The 15,521-nt window shown below is 40.4% G+C and overlaps 1 protein-coding gene across 1 annotated transcript in view; it reads right to left on the reverse strand.

Moving 5' to 3' along the window:
- ATP8A2 (ATPase phospholipid transporting 8A2) overlaps positions 1 to 15,521 on the reverse strand; it is a 356,262-nt gene that overhangs the window by 265,463 nt on the left and 75,278 nt on the right. The window contains 6 exon segments of the mRNA XM_052812677.1: positions 611 to 660; positions 2,348 to 2,430; positions 3,753 to 3,858; positions 11,357 to 11,432; positions 12,741 to 12,785; positions 13,551 to 13,639. Of these exon segments, the coding sequence (XP_052668637.1) occupies positions 611 to 660; positions 2,348 to 2,430; positions 3,753 to 3,858; positions 11,357 to 11,432; positions 12,741 to 12,785; positions 13,551 to 13,639 (449 nt within the window).

Raw genomic sequence — 15,521 nt, forward strand, 5'->3', positions numbered from 1 at the left:
AAAAAACAGTTAAAAAGCCTGCTGACTACACCATTCAAACTGACAAAATTTTATCGACTGAAAAGGAGAAAACACCTTTTATCATCTCCAGTCATTTAGGGGCCTGTTTCATCACACAAAGTTCCTTGCTCATCTTAACTAGCCTGACAAGTTAGGAGTGCTTGCAAGGTTTAGTTTTTCATAGCTAGAATGGTTCTTAAAGGGGCACCAAAAAGCCCTCCAGTTGTAGATTCCACCTACTCAAAACCAAGTAATTTACAGAAGCACTGTAGAAGTGCAATCTCAGTCGCAAAGCATGTTCTTGAAGTAGACAAGTGACACATCAGGAAATCAACGAGGCACAGAATGACACTTCCAGGGCAGCAATTTCTCAGTAAACCAACAGAGCTGGAGTGGCAGGGGAAAGCTTCATACTCACATGCCACAGCCACCAGTTTGTAAGAAGCTCTGTATTAGTCCTATGTTGGAAACGAGGAGAAGGAAGGGCAGGACACAATTAGGGAAGTTCAGCTTTTCCACTGCATCAGCTGTATCTTTTTATTCTCAATAATGTGTTTTCAAAAATGGTTTTCTTGTTACCCTGCATTTAGTACATTAGAGGAAAACTTACCTGGAAAACTCCAGCACGTTAAGAATTTCAAAGGTTTTTTCTTTTCCCAGCTACAAAAGAAAGCATGTACGATTATAAGTATAATTTGTAGTATATTCTTACATGTGCAAACATGCAAGTCGGTTAAACACCTTTGTTCACACATCCCAGTGTACATACAATGTGGTAATAGCTCCCTCTCCTGGTAAAAGTGATGTAGAGCCCTATTCAATGAAGGCATTCTAATCTTACTTTGAATATCTAGCATTGCAGCATCCTCCATTTACTATTTTTACACCATTTCAAGGAACGAATATGTTACTCCAGAAGGGTAAGCATGCTCTGAAAGTTAAGCTGCATATTTACTTCTAACAGCTATCAACTAAGAGACATATTGCAGACAGTGAGCATTATTCCAAGTTAATGTAAACATGCCATCCAGATCTGGTATTACAATAACCTTTGTGTGAACTGCCTTAGCATTTCTTTTACTTGAGTTTACAAGTATATTAGATTAGATTTTTTTTGTGGCAAAAAATGATTAACTGAGGAGTAATCCCTGTTATCATCAACAACTGTTTACTGGGGTTGAACATGAGCAACTTCAGAAAGGAAAAGGATTTCAAAACACCTTGTCTTTGCCTTTCTTGTGTAACAGATGGAAGGAGCAGTGGGAGTTACTGGAGTCTTGAAACTCCAGTGGTATTTGTAGCACGTGGTTAAAGAAAGGGCTGTAGCAAAAACTAACTGCAGTACAGAGTTACGTCCTACAAGGCACAAATCAATTCAGCAATAACCCCAAGACCAAAAGCCACCTCAAACCCATGTTACATGTACTGCCACTGACGTAGGCAATGAGGAGAGACAGGAACCTCTGGGAATGATAGCTTTTGTTCCTGGTTAGAGACTGACCATGCTCCCAACTTGGCACGTATGAGTATAAAACTGGGCCAGGTGAGCCTGGGTCTTCCCACAGAAGAGAGAAGAGCCTAGATAGCTCTAGATGACACTGCTCATCCTAAGCTCTTCCCCCTTAAACTAAGCAGCAGGTTTCTGAGAAGTTGTAAAAAGTCTGTGACAAGTCCCAGGAAGATGTATGTTTTAAGTGCTTAAAGGCTTAGTAGTGTACCAAGAAACTTGAAAGTGAATGCACCTGAGAGGAAGGATAAAAATACATCCATTATTCTTAATAACCACCCTACTAGCTACCCCTGTGTAAATCTGGAACCACTTCAGCTTAGACTGCAACTTAAGTCAGAATGTGACCCCGTGGGTTTGAGACTGCCTACGTCAACTCTAAGCTAATAACTATGCACCCCTGCATACAGAGCTTGTTAAGCAGGTACATCTTCTACAGAAGATCTTACTCAGAAGAAAAATTCCATTTTAATACAAGAAACCAAACATTCAGAAGTACAGTAACCGTTAAACATAATAGTCAGAAAGCCTCCCAGACACATAAGTTTCCTTCTAATGTGAGTGTTCTCATCGGTGCTTCCCAGACAAGGGAAATATTCTTCAAGCACAACTGCTGTCACTTGTCATAGAAGCTTGCAACTTCCTATTGCCCATGCCACACAGAAGGGCAAAGGGCTTTGCATCTAAAAAATAGAGTAAGACAACTTTTCCCAGTCTGCAAAAGCCTTTTGCATGTAGCATCCTAAAGGCCCTATAAAAGGTAACTTAAAAGAATCACACAGGAGACATTTATGCTCTCCATGAGCTTGGCAGTCTGTGCCACGTGCATCTACTACTTACCGCATCAATGATAACCGAATGTGGAGTCCGTCCTGTGAAGACATAACCAAGTTTTTTTGCTCCTTTCACTAAAGCCCCTTCATCTGCCAATACAAGAAAATCTTAGGTTTAATCTGGTACGTAGAAGAGGCCTGTAAAGCCCATACTTAAATCTGCCACACTGTTGAAACACAGAAGCCCCCTTTCCCATCTACTCTGCCACCTGTAGAGTAGCTCTGCACACACTTGCAGAAGAACATTCACATTTTAGTCCTACAAAGGCCATGCAATATCAACTACACAAACTTCGTATTCAATCTGTATAAAACATCCTGTAATTACTGAAGCATTAAACTCTATTGTTGTGGACGAGACATACTTCTCTACATGAAAAAGGGGAAATACCTGTTCTGAAAGCAAGATCAAAGCTATGTTATTCTGAATTCCTAAAACATACATTTAATCCCTTTCCTACTGTAAAGGCACTAAGATCAGGTGCTATAGAAATACAGCATTGTCTTCTGTGGACTGAACTGGGCTGTGTCATTCAGAGGTCAAATAACCCAGCTGAAACCAGAGCCAACACCTCTACCTCTAGTAGGTAGTTATAGAGCCTCATTAAGGAGCAAGCAACATTAAGCACAGCCACCATATAGGTGGGTTTAGTGCCCAACTCAAGCAACCCTAATGTCTATAAAGCTCCCTTGTCTCCTCACAGCTCATGAACTGTGACCAGAGCTGCCTTACATGGGCTCTTCAGGCACTCTATTAGGACATAAATCAGAAGTGATGCTCCTTCATCACTCAATACATCACTACAATTCTAGAAATATCCTCAGTAACAGAGGTAAATTTGATGGTGAGCAGGGCCCTGCTGTTCTACATTTTGGCCCTGCCTATCTCCTTCGCTACCTCTGTGCTACTTGAAAGAAGGAAGAAATGGGTGAAAGGCAGGCCCAAATATGGCCAAGACTGCTCTTGGTTGTACCGTGTCATGTATCAGCACCTTGTATCTGCATAGAACAAGATAGGAAGCTACTAGATCAAGAAAAACAGTTTACACTCATGCCAAATAAAGCAAGTAACTCTTCACACAGAAACAAATCAGTACTTCCATAGATCAGCTCTATGCACTGGAAGTTTTACTTTTGCTTTTCACCCCTGCAGAAAGGCTACAGTAGAAGGTCTCATGAGAGCAGAAGGGATCATAAGCCCAGCCTAGCTCTGCAGAATCATCATGGACTTGGACATTTTGTAGGAGACATTCAAAAACAGTGTGCACTAATGACAGCAGATGCCAGATCTACTGCTAGCATCATCGGGGACACCTTGCTTTCAAAATCCATGACCTTTACGGAAATTTCTGGACCTTCCTTCCACCTTCTCCCTCACTCCTTCCCTCCCAAAAAAGAAAGCAATGACCAACCTGGAGAGGAGGCCTGGTAGATTATTTTATTTCCTTGTCTCTCAGGAACAACAGTATGACACACGGCCAGCAGAGTGAGGAACTCCTGTATGTGCACAGCTGTGGGCTAGACAGGACATCAGAAGAGTCAGGTTTAGTATTACACACAGACTGGGAGGCAGCTGTTCACTAACCTGAGAAGACCTCTTCAGTACCACAGACCAAAAAAAAAAAAATATTCTGTTCTCTATTTATGGTAGTTGTCTTGGTCCCAGAACATCAATACAGCAAAGTTAAGGGCCAGCTTTAATGAAGTAGAGCGCTAATGATAAAGACCTCACTTAAGTTGCAGAGAGCTGGGAAGCCAGAATACTCCCCCCATCCCCCCAAACATAAAAGCACTAGTTTTGTATCACCCCAAGCTTTATACAGGCAAAGATGTCTGCCACAAGACACTGATGATAATCAAGCAACAGGGAATACTACTTTGGTAGCTTCCACAACAGCTTTCAATAGATTGACAGTAACCACACCAGAATTAAACTCATTGCAACTGCACCCTTAGTGACGAACATCCAAGGTGACAGCAGCTGATGAGCCAGTAGAAGGCAACACCATGTGCTCTTCCACAGGAACACATCATCCAGCCAAGCTATCATCCAGCCAAGCAGAAATTTGATCAATGGTCCCTACACATTCAGCATCATAAGAACACACAGTATGAAACATTGTGCACATACTGCGTAGTCACCAGCCATTCCAAAGTGCTTAAAGAGACACTAGGTCTACAGCTCACTGAAGGTACTACAGCACATAAAGCACAGGCCCCTGATCAGCAAATTGTGGCAAACGTAGCTATGGCGACTGGAAATGGAATCACCCACCCCATTCTTCGCTCCTTTCCACTCCTGCCGCTGGCACAGCATTTCTGGTCTCACAGCAGTCAGGAATGGTACTCAGCTGCCCAGCTCACAACCTGCCATACTAAATTCATCCACAGTTCACAGAGTTCTTTAAGACGCTTGGCTGAAACAACTGAAGGGAACAGATGTTCAACTCTGCTACATTCCTAACATCCACAATTGGTAGCATCGGTATCTTACAGCACAGCAGTTGTTTGCTCAGTGACTGAGTCAGACATGAACTTAGCAGTTCTACCTTCACAGAAGCCTTAGCTGACTTGGCAAACCCTCACAAAATTTTTGCATATGAACGTATCATCTAGATTCCGAAGTTTTCATTAGCATAGCATATTTTGCATATACTCTGTCTTAACAGAGCCACTACAAATTCAAGATCATTACAAGAGCTGTTAGCACAAGGTCAGGCCAAAAACCCACTACTGTAATATTAAGAACAAGATCAGATGAAGAATCCTACAAGATTCTAGTAAAACAGGATCCAAGTTTGCGGGTTTTTTTAAACAGTTAATTAAAAGATGCTTCTACACAACTTATTCTGCTAGCATACACCAGAATGTTTCACAACAGAAAAAAGGCTACAATGTTCAAATGAAACTTTTTCAAGTGAAAAATACATGCCTCCAAAAATCCTCTGTTGTGAGACTTGTATTATATGTATTTTTCTAAAAGTACATGCAGTACAGTTATTTTATAAAACCCTTTAATCACACACAACTACCAAGACATTAAAGATTCCTCCATTTCCCACTCTTAGAGGGGTGCTTAAAATTCAACTTCTCACAATTAGCAGTGAGACGAGCACAGTCCCAACTGGCTCTCAGACACATCAATGCTTCTCTCCCCAAGCCAAGCTATGTGACAAAAACAAAACCAAAGTTTTGTTCTATCTCAGGTCCTGTTTCAGGGCCAAGACCAAGAATGGGCAAATATTGTTGAGTTTCTGTTTGTTTTTTCAGTATGTTGCACACAGCCTACGTACTTGTACAACAGAAGGATGCACTGGCAATAGCAAGGTTTAATTAGTAGGAAGTGAATTACTATGAAAGCAATGAAACAGTGTCAGTTGGCAAATGTGTTAACACAAACAAAAAGTAAGCATATCAGGAAAAAAATGTAATAAAGAGACTAAAGATACAATACTTATTTTCTTGTTTTATTTCAGGTACTTTATCATGAATATTTTCAAAATAACTGTTTCATATAGGACCTTTATCTTTGCATACAGAAACTTCTGAATTGTATGGTCACACGCCACTACAGTAACAACAGTTGTAGCTTTTGACATGCTGGAGTGCAGAGGCTGTATTCAAGAAAGTGAACAGATGGAATATAATCAGAGACTAGCGTGTGAAATGTTAAGTCCACAGCAAATCACTGGTCAGGATGTTACTGCTGCTCCATTATTTCCAGTGAAAGCAGTGAAGTTTTATCTCCATCTCAAAATGCACAGCCTGCCAGATTCTCATTTCAGCATCCATTGCTGCAGACCTTTGATGTCCTCCTTACACTTGTATCACCTAGCCCCTTATACACTGTCATAGTACATGTTCTATCAGCTGGAAACAGCCTGTCTCCGGTAATGTCACAGATTTTAATCCTTCCTATGTATTTATTTCTGCTTTCAAGCCAGCAATATAATTTGTTGCTGTCTTGGTATTTTCACAGCTCACAATGTATAAAATGGCAATCTTCCAATTCTATAGCAAGTGATCACCAGAGGCCCAGCTTATCACATCAGCTCCTCCACACAGCTGTCACTTGTTTCCTTTCTGTATTGTTCCAGCACTGACAAAATATTTGTTGCACTGGCATGAATCAGGATAGGCCATTCAAATTCCTGCTTCAGAACTGTGAACAGAAATATCATTAATAGCTTCTGTGGCAATACATCCCTTGCACCATGCCAAGTTTAACCCCAGCATAAGACAAAGTCCCACAGGTTAACCGATTCTGCTTTATTGCTTATTTTCCTCTATTAAAGCAAGTCTCTGCCATTTTAGTACTCCAATTCTTACTGATGGTCTCTGTGAGACTTTCCTTGCTTCCTCATTTGTTAAGCTCAGCTCTATTTCTTCCCACCCCATTTTCTTCCTTTTCTATTTATCTGCAGCAGGAACAAAGTGTGCATATTTTAGTCTCTTGTTCATCTGTCCACAGGCAGCTCTCATTTTAAGTGCCTTCTCCCCCTATTTTTTTCTCCCTGTGTGCCAACAGCTCTGGGTGAAAGCAATTGCTTCTCTTTCTCTCCGTCTTCTCCAAAGATCCATGGAACATCTGGTGTACAACCACCTACACACCAGCAATAAACCCCACTGGCTAAGCTTACTTTGCACACTGTCCCAACAAGCTGAGAACTACAGACACACTGAAACATAGTCTCCTATTTCTGGAAGCAGTTTCTCAATTGTTATCTACCAAGCATTATCTAGACTTAAAGCAAAGTTTCCCTATCTAGAAGGCACAACATTATCTATTATCAAGCAAGGCACAGACCACTGGTCAGGAAGCTGTATAACAAGTTTTCATCCCTTTGTGTTCTCCCTTACTCAGAGGGAACAAAACACTGAGTCTAACCTCAATCTTTCGGGGAGCAAGCTGCATTCTGCAGAGCTATGTATCTGCACGTTTGTCATGCATGTCCTTATCTGAGCCTCCTCACTCAAGACAGAAACTGCATTATTCTAGCCAACTGGTCACAGTCTGATAAAATTACAAGGAAGCTGCATGTGAAGTTGAAGATATTTATTCGTCTCTCCTTTCACTTGTAGCAGTATCAGATCAGTGCCTCCATTTAGAGTATTTCCAGATGAGCAGGACTGACAAGTTTTTTTGACCAAATGGCCTAAAAATGGCCAATGGGATATTAAGGCACATTAACAGCTTGAGCTTACTACTTTACATGAATGTGGCACATTCTGCTAAGGACAGCTAATAAAATACTCATCTACTTCATTAACAGGGAGAATTATGATTCACCATCTTAGAGATGTGAAGTTCCTACTGTTTTGTTCATTCAAATACCTGGAAAACAATGTGAGGATCAGTCCATGTTGGGCATCTCTAGAACAATGGAGCTGGTAAGGCTGGAGGGATCAGGATATTTCAGGCACAGACTCAAAGAAAACATTAACCAGTGTTTGAGAATCAACCAAGTTAAATGCAAGTTTATCTTGTCCAAAGCCACTGAAATATGACCTATAATTAAAGATACTGCCTTGGACTTGAGCAAAATTAAAGTACCAAAGTCCCACGCACAGTTAGGGGCAAAAGCAGAAGAATCAAAGATGTTTCTTACCAAGCTATAACAATTTAATTGTCAGCTATAAACCAGTATGTTTTGATAGTTTTCATGCAACAGTTCCTTTCTGAACCAAAGCCTCCCAGAGGTTCTCACCACCTGAATGTATTTTCCCCTACTGTATTTTAAATTCCAGTTTTTCATTCCAGTAGTGATATGTTTTTCTTGTTCTGATTTCCTAAGGAATTAAAAATCAGCTGATTATAACGGTCATTTCAAAGCTTGATGGGATAAAAGCCTCAGCTCCCACACACTTCATGAAAAAAGCAGACATGTTGGAGACGTAACTGAACACTTTCACTGCAGTAAAGGTTCAACATGAGCACAACAGTTACCTCTTCTGCCTGACCAGATGCTTAACTACTCATCACATATACTCACTACATCAATTCATGCATCTGCAGCTATACAACATGCTTGCTGCTTTTTGCCCAAGAGGTAATTTGTGGGCCACAGAACAGAGCTGATATACAGACAGGAATTAGTGGAGAAAGTTCAGTAAGAATCCAGGGAGATAATAGAGAAGTCTAGGATGAGATCCAAGTTTTAGTTCTTTCACTTCTTGACCTAATTCCCTGCACTCATATCATCAGGGTAAAAAATAACCCCACACCAAACAGGCTTGCATCCCCATGGTGAGTTTATTCACAGCACATGTGCAACTCACAACCACCAAGATAAAGACCATGTAGCATATTCACCAAACTTTAAGTTTTTGGAAATAACTAATCTTTTCTTATTCTACTAAGAGTTTACACTGTTTTCCTTATAGAAACAAGTCAGCATCATACTCTTGGCACTGCTACACCATTGATCCAACAGAAGCTGTTACAAAGAAAAAGCATAGGCAGACAAACCTAGGTACTTTCTTCCACATTAAAATCCCAGAGAAGCTAAGCAATAGCTCCCCGTGTTTTCAAGACAAGTTATTTTTCCTTGGAACACTTCCTGCAAGGCAATAATTCTTTGACTGTTATTCAAGAGTGGACTTGGCCACCAGTCACTCCATACACACCAGTGGCCCAGAAGAGCTATGAAATTTAGAGGCAATGCAGGATGCTAAAAACCTTCCTAGCAGATGGAAGACAGTCTCATGAGGACAAGTACAGTATTTTTTGTTTTCAACCTGGAAAGAAAGTTACTTGGCACTGAGACAGCTCTAAACTAACACTTGCGACTGGATTGAAAAAAATAAAATCTTCAAGACCAGAGCAATGAGCACTTACTGAGTGTTTGTGAGAGATGGCACATTGACAACTGCAGATGCAAAAGGCAAATGTTTAAAGGGAATTCATTGCCCAGCTGAGTACAGCACCATCTGACCCCACAAGGCAGCTTGTGCTACAACACCTCAGTTTTAACACCTAGTTCACTAAATGAGTAAAGACTGTCAGGCATCTGTAAACAGCATTCACAGCTCTCTACTAGCTATGAAAACTAAGACACTAAGGAGCAATGAAGTACAAGGAAGCAGTTTGTGCACCTTAACAGCCGACCTCATGCAAAAAGCTAGTGGGCTAGAAACACACGACTTCCCTCTCCCACTATCCTGGAATCCAGCCCTCATCCTACTGATGCAGTTTGACAAATGGATCTTAACTTCCTAAGCAAACTGTCACATGTAGTCCTTGCATTCTTGTGTCTTGTGCTAAATACACCACTTGTCAGTGGGTGGCATCCATCTCTCCAGCAGTCAGGCTCCAAAAGATATCTTTGGCCTACACAAGGTACACCTTAAGTTTTATCAGCCAGAAGTTTCCCCACTGATTCTCCGAAGGCCAAGTTCACAGCGTGCTCAGCCCTAGTCAGCTATGCAATGACAACAGTATTTACCTGTTCAAGTTGCCAGCCAAAAAGAAACTTGATACATAAATGTTCAGCATGTAAAGAACAAAGGCTTCTATCTGAGCTGTGTAGACTAAGTGACATCTAAGGAAGCTACCAAAATCCTTTATTTGCCTGCTACAACAGCAAATATTCTATCTCCCAAAGTGGAAGCTCTACCCAGAGAAGATAAAAGAATTAGAGATATCCCAAAGTTGAAGAGCCATCTCAAGGCTAGATGAGAAACTCCATCTCACAGACCATTTGATACATGTCCTTTCTGCTGAGTCTATTAAAGTGTACCAAAGCACTTTCCTGTACAGATGCCTAAAGCAACAGCCAGTGAGGAAGAGCTCAAACACACTTTACCTGTAGCCTGCACCTAAACCAGTAGCCTCCCATTCAGAAGGAGTACCTGGAGTCAGCAACTGCCATAAACCATAACTGTAGCCATATATATAGAAACAGAACACAAAAGAACAGGAAACAACCCAACTGCAAGTCATGTGCAGTGGGAAGTCCCTCCAGCACAGACGATTACAAAAGACACACAGGAAACCAGTACGTTGTTGTGGCAGGGGCACCATCCTGAAGGTTAGAGCACAGGAGCCACCTTCAGGCTCTATCACCCTGAGGAATATGTAGTGACATACAAAGTAATTAAATATTCCTTCAGGCATTTACACCATGCTGCATTTCAACTTCTTAAGTACTGTAAAGCAAAACAGAAAGTAAAGCTTTGCTGCACAAACCCAGTATGTTATAACTGCATTTTAGATGCTCACACTAAACTTAACCAGCCCAGTTACAGAAGTCACACTAAGGAGAGCAATTAGCTAGTTGAGTTTGTCATTTGAGTTTGTGCTTGCCAATGCCCAGATCCCCTATTGTAAAACAGCTTCTGCAGAATACAAGGGTCATGTTTTTTGCAAGTGATTTAAATTGTCTGATGTCCAGTCAGACACTTCATAGCTGCAGGGCTTCTGAATAAGCAATGAACTGACGCTCTTCTAAGGACTAGGTCCCTTCATGACACAACTGGCTAGGCTAAGTTGGCTGATCACTCAGTCTCAGGCTTAGCTTTTTTTTTTTTTTTTTTTTTTTTTTTGCAATTAAGTCCCATCTCTTACATCCTTTACGTAACTGGAATTCCCAACATTTACAGTATTTAAAGCATCTCCACACTAGAACCTCCTTACAATGCTCTGGATTACTGTTAAAAATAGTATTTTAACTGTAAGGATGTTTGAACACTCCAAGTATTTTCTTCTTTTGAAGAATTACAATTTCTACCATCATTTGCTACAAGACACTATCTTCCATACACACTAGCATATATGAAGCTATTTTATAGCTAGCTGTTGCCCATAGCGATGCCATTGTTTCTTTAATTCAGCAGTAAGACAAGTGGGCAGAATGGGGTTGGGGGAGCTCTTTTGTTTCCTTTTTCTGCACTCTGTGCTTGCATGACACAGCCATAGAGCAGACTTGATCACTCAACTAGACTTGTTTAGCATTCAATTCCAGAGAGGCCTAGAACAGGGTGTTTAAGAGATATGATATTCAAAGAGTAGACTCACATGGTCATTTTCAATGTTTTGCAGCAGTCTTGGGTCATCGAATTCACACGATTCACTAGTGGAAGGAGGTAGCTGGCTGCAGAGCAAGACAAGCATATTAAAACATAACAGTGGCAACATTTCCAGTCTTACTACTACATCCATTTTGTTGGGAAGCAAAGGAAAGACAAAGTAGGATTCCACTGTCCTTGAAAGTATTGTGAAAAGATCGTATGAGTAACGCACAAAGTGCTGAAAATGAGCAATAATTTCTTCAGAACACCAGCAAGAAACCCAAAATGGTTATGCTTGAAAGCGTATTTGAGAAGATTCAAGTGTCAACACACTTCCTAGGACAGATGGAGAAGCAGCTTGTAAATGTACTTGAAACACATTGATTTCAAGGTGACTTGCTTTTAAGATAGGTCAAAGATCAATATCCCTAAGCTCCCTCTCTAGTCAGAGAGTTCTGCTTCAAGTTGATACCTGGAGAATTTTAAGCTCCTCCACAGAATTTTAAACTCCTCCACAGAACTGACTAGAAAAGAAGCGTACAAGGAGAGAATAGACGGCAATGAAGGAAACAGCAACATACCGAAAGAAAGAGAGGCATCTGTAGAAATCACATCTCAGCCAAAGTGGCAACATACAATCGTATCATATCACCTTCCTAAAAGGTGATCATAAAAATGAGACGGACCAGTGGAAAAGCCTGACTTAGTTCATCAGAAGGTGGCCAACAGCATTCAGTGTCCACCTGTTCCTTGGCTGGGAACTCACTTCTTAACTGTATTTGCCAAAGCCACATCAGCCCCCTCTGGGTCTTCCCCCCTTCCTGTTAATCTGAACATGCTACAGTGACACCTGCGTAACACTTCTGGGTTTCCACTCCTTTTTATAGAATGGGACAGACCCGTCACCCCTACTCATTAAATCTCTGAATAAAAAGGAGTTGTCCTCTTGACATGCGACACCTCCATATCAAGCTCCTTCCTGGTTTAATTATTAAAACATAGCATTTTAATAAAGAAGTTCCTTTTCTTTTCCTTGTCAGGTTTGAACTTAGTGATTGCAAAGATCAACATTCAGTCTCTAGCTAAAAATAAGGTTATGGTAAAGGTTACTCTTAGCCTCCAACTTGGTTGTCTGCAATTATAAATAAGCACTGCATTAGCATGCATCCAAGCCACCCCAGCCACTGCCTATTCCTCACCCACCATCTCTCTATGCAGAAGAGAAGATCAATCACCACCCACCAGCTCTGCATTAGGCTCCTGCTAGAAGAGCATTTTACTCAAACACATTGCTCCCTCGGGCTTCTTCCAGTCCCAAATTGGAAAGAAGTCTTTATATAAATTGTCCCCACTCTGCTATACAGAACACAAACATCTTAGAATATATTTACCTGAAGTCTTCTGATGAACGTTCTCTTTCCAGTTCAGGAAAGTGACTGAGGAGTAGAAAAAGGAAGAAAAAACAAAAAACAAAACCCTACATTTATTCCACTTCCCAAGCCAAAAAATAGGTAGAAGTTGAAGATCAATGAGTCATCACACATACAAACATATGCTGTAACCATGGGTTCAGCTGTTCAGAAATTTGAACTCAGTTTTCTGCCTTTTGATGTAACCAATTTAACCTTTGAATTTCCTGGTAGCTAACTTGCACAGAGATCTTAAGACTACCCATTTAAAACTAAGCAGAAACAAAGATTTAGTATTCAAGACTCAAAAGGCCAAGTGCTACAAAATACTGGCATGACTCAAAGGGATCCTTTTGACAGAAACAGAACAAAACCAGTAAGGGGGTATCCCTCCCGTGCAAGGAATCTTTAACTCTACAACTACAATTACAGCTACATGGTTGTAATGAAATGCTGGTTCATCTGAAGAAGTCAAAGAAACATGACTGACAATTGCTATCCTTGGGCTGCATCTTCTCCCCTCTGGAAAGCACAGAGATTATTTAACACTTCTGGTTTAGTTTAAATCAGGTAAGTTAGGAAGCAAGTTTTCTTTCCTACATGTAAAGTACTCCCCAGGTTTGCATTTCCTAATTTGGGTTGCAAGAAATGAAAATGAAAGCTATTAACTGAGACCACAAAGTATACTAAAATACAAACTGAAGAACAGAATGTTGTAATCCTGTTCTGATATAAATGTACCATTAATAAGCACAGATTAAGCTACAGAGTTTCTAAAAAAGTCATACCTACCCATATGTCACTCCAGCAATACTACATTTCTTAAAGTTCATGATATTGCATGTTAGAGTACCTGTTTTATCAGAAAACAGGTATTTTACCTGGAAGACAAAAAAAGTCTAATTTTCAACTTGCAAAGTCACAAAACTCAAAAGTGGAAAACAGATTAAGAATAAGGAAAATTCTGGGAGACGTATGGCTCAAATATCACAGTATTGGCCAATGCAGGCTTATTACAGCTTGGTTTGTCTTACCAAAGCTACAGGAAAATAATCAGTAAAGTTACTTAATGGCATTATTTCTTCTTTATCTCTAAATATAGAAAGGCTCAAATAGTAGGTATCAATTGCCAAAGCTCCAGTGTGGTCAGCACAGATGTACTTGCTTATGCCACATTAACATTCACCGTATCTTTCAACTGTAGTAACGTCAAACAGCAAGACTGGAAATTAAAACAAAGACTCTTAAGATTGTTTAATCATTAGAATTTAACACACTGAAGAAATTCTATGTTCCAAAGATCACCACGAATTTGTTCGGGGGGGGGGGGGGGGGGGGGGGGGGGGGGGGGGGGGGGGGTCCCATAAACAGTCCTGTGCAAGAAATATCCTAGAGTAAGCCGAAATGGTATTCTGCGGGCAAACATAAGCTGCTTTTTCTGGTATCCAGTCATGAGCAGTCCTGAAGTGCAAGACACATAGCCAGTCAGCACTGCCCAAGCTAATAATCCCTTAATGTAAACAAGTGACTTGTAGCTACAACTTCGAGACGACACCAACACAGCAACGCAACTTCTTGGAGCAAGATTCCCACCTTCAGCAGGTCACAACAGACTAAACTTAATTGCAAGCTAAATTCCACACTGTTTCACCTCTGCACCAGGTAAGATTTTAAGCCACCAACAGGTGGGAAGGGATGGTGCTAACATAGGAGTTAGCCAATTTAAAGACCAGAATATTTTGTCTAGAGTTGCAAAAAGCTTTTCCTCGATATTTGCAATTCAGTTCAAGAGAGTGTACTACACTATCAGTTAAGGGATCCTTTAGCTGTGCACTAGACCGCTGCTGAATATAGCATTGGAAATGGAGCCTGTGTAAATTAGAAGTCAAAGTGGGTACCCAAATATCTGAGGAACTTCAAGTCATTAATAACTCTAGCATATAACAAAAATTTAAAATGCACCTGTGAACAAGTAATTCAATTAATGAATCAAAAAATGCAGCCTAGTTACATGGAATCGCTAGTAAGTCATTTCTGAAAACAACGTATTGGCCAACAATATACATTATGCCACGTAATAGAGTTTACTTTGGACAAAAACACTATCATAATCTGGAGGTTGATAACTTCACATCAAGCAATCTAAATACAAATCAAATTTTAACAGTCCTAAGGAAAAGGCCAATCAGATTAAGCAGAAAGAATATTGACTACCACCCTGCTGAGCAGCACACAGTAATTATTTATTTTACATACATAAACATTGTCACCAACACTAAATTCACACAAATTATGAAGTTCATGTGGTTGAGTTACATACTTATGACTGGCGGTCAAGAAAAAGCTTGGATTTCTCAATGGTACTACAAAATTCCAATGGCAAAGCTGTGTTTTCCAGTAACCTTGTTTTGGGAAGCCCTTCCATTTGAAAAAAAACTCTTTTGCAGAATTTATAACAAATCTCTTAGAACAACTACAAGTTAATATACAGTTGTCTTTACTTAAAAGGCAAATGGAAATGCTTGAAGGAACACAATCTAAATTAGGAACAGAACTGCATTTTTGACTTGCATTTCCTGTGAGGTGGGTGAGAAATATGAAGAAGTAAGAACACAGGCTGAGGCTGTTGGCCTGCTCTTCAGCCAAACTTAGTCTTGTACATTCTGCTCTGGTATAGAGAGTCACAACCACACAGCATCCCTCCAACACCCTTGAGGAAAAGGTCAGTTTAGAGATAACATAAGAAATAAAGATTCAATTTGC

The sequence above is a fragment of the Harpia harpyja genome, chromosome 17 (assembly GCF_026419915.1).
Source record: "Harpia harpyja isolate bHarHar1 chromosome 17, bHarHar1 primary haplotype, whole genome shotgun sequence".
NCBI classification, from domain to species: domain Eukaryota; kingdom Metazoa; phylum Chordata; class Aves; order Accipitriformes; family Accipitridae; genus Harpia; species Harpia harpyja.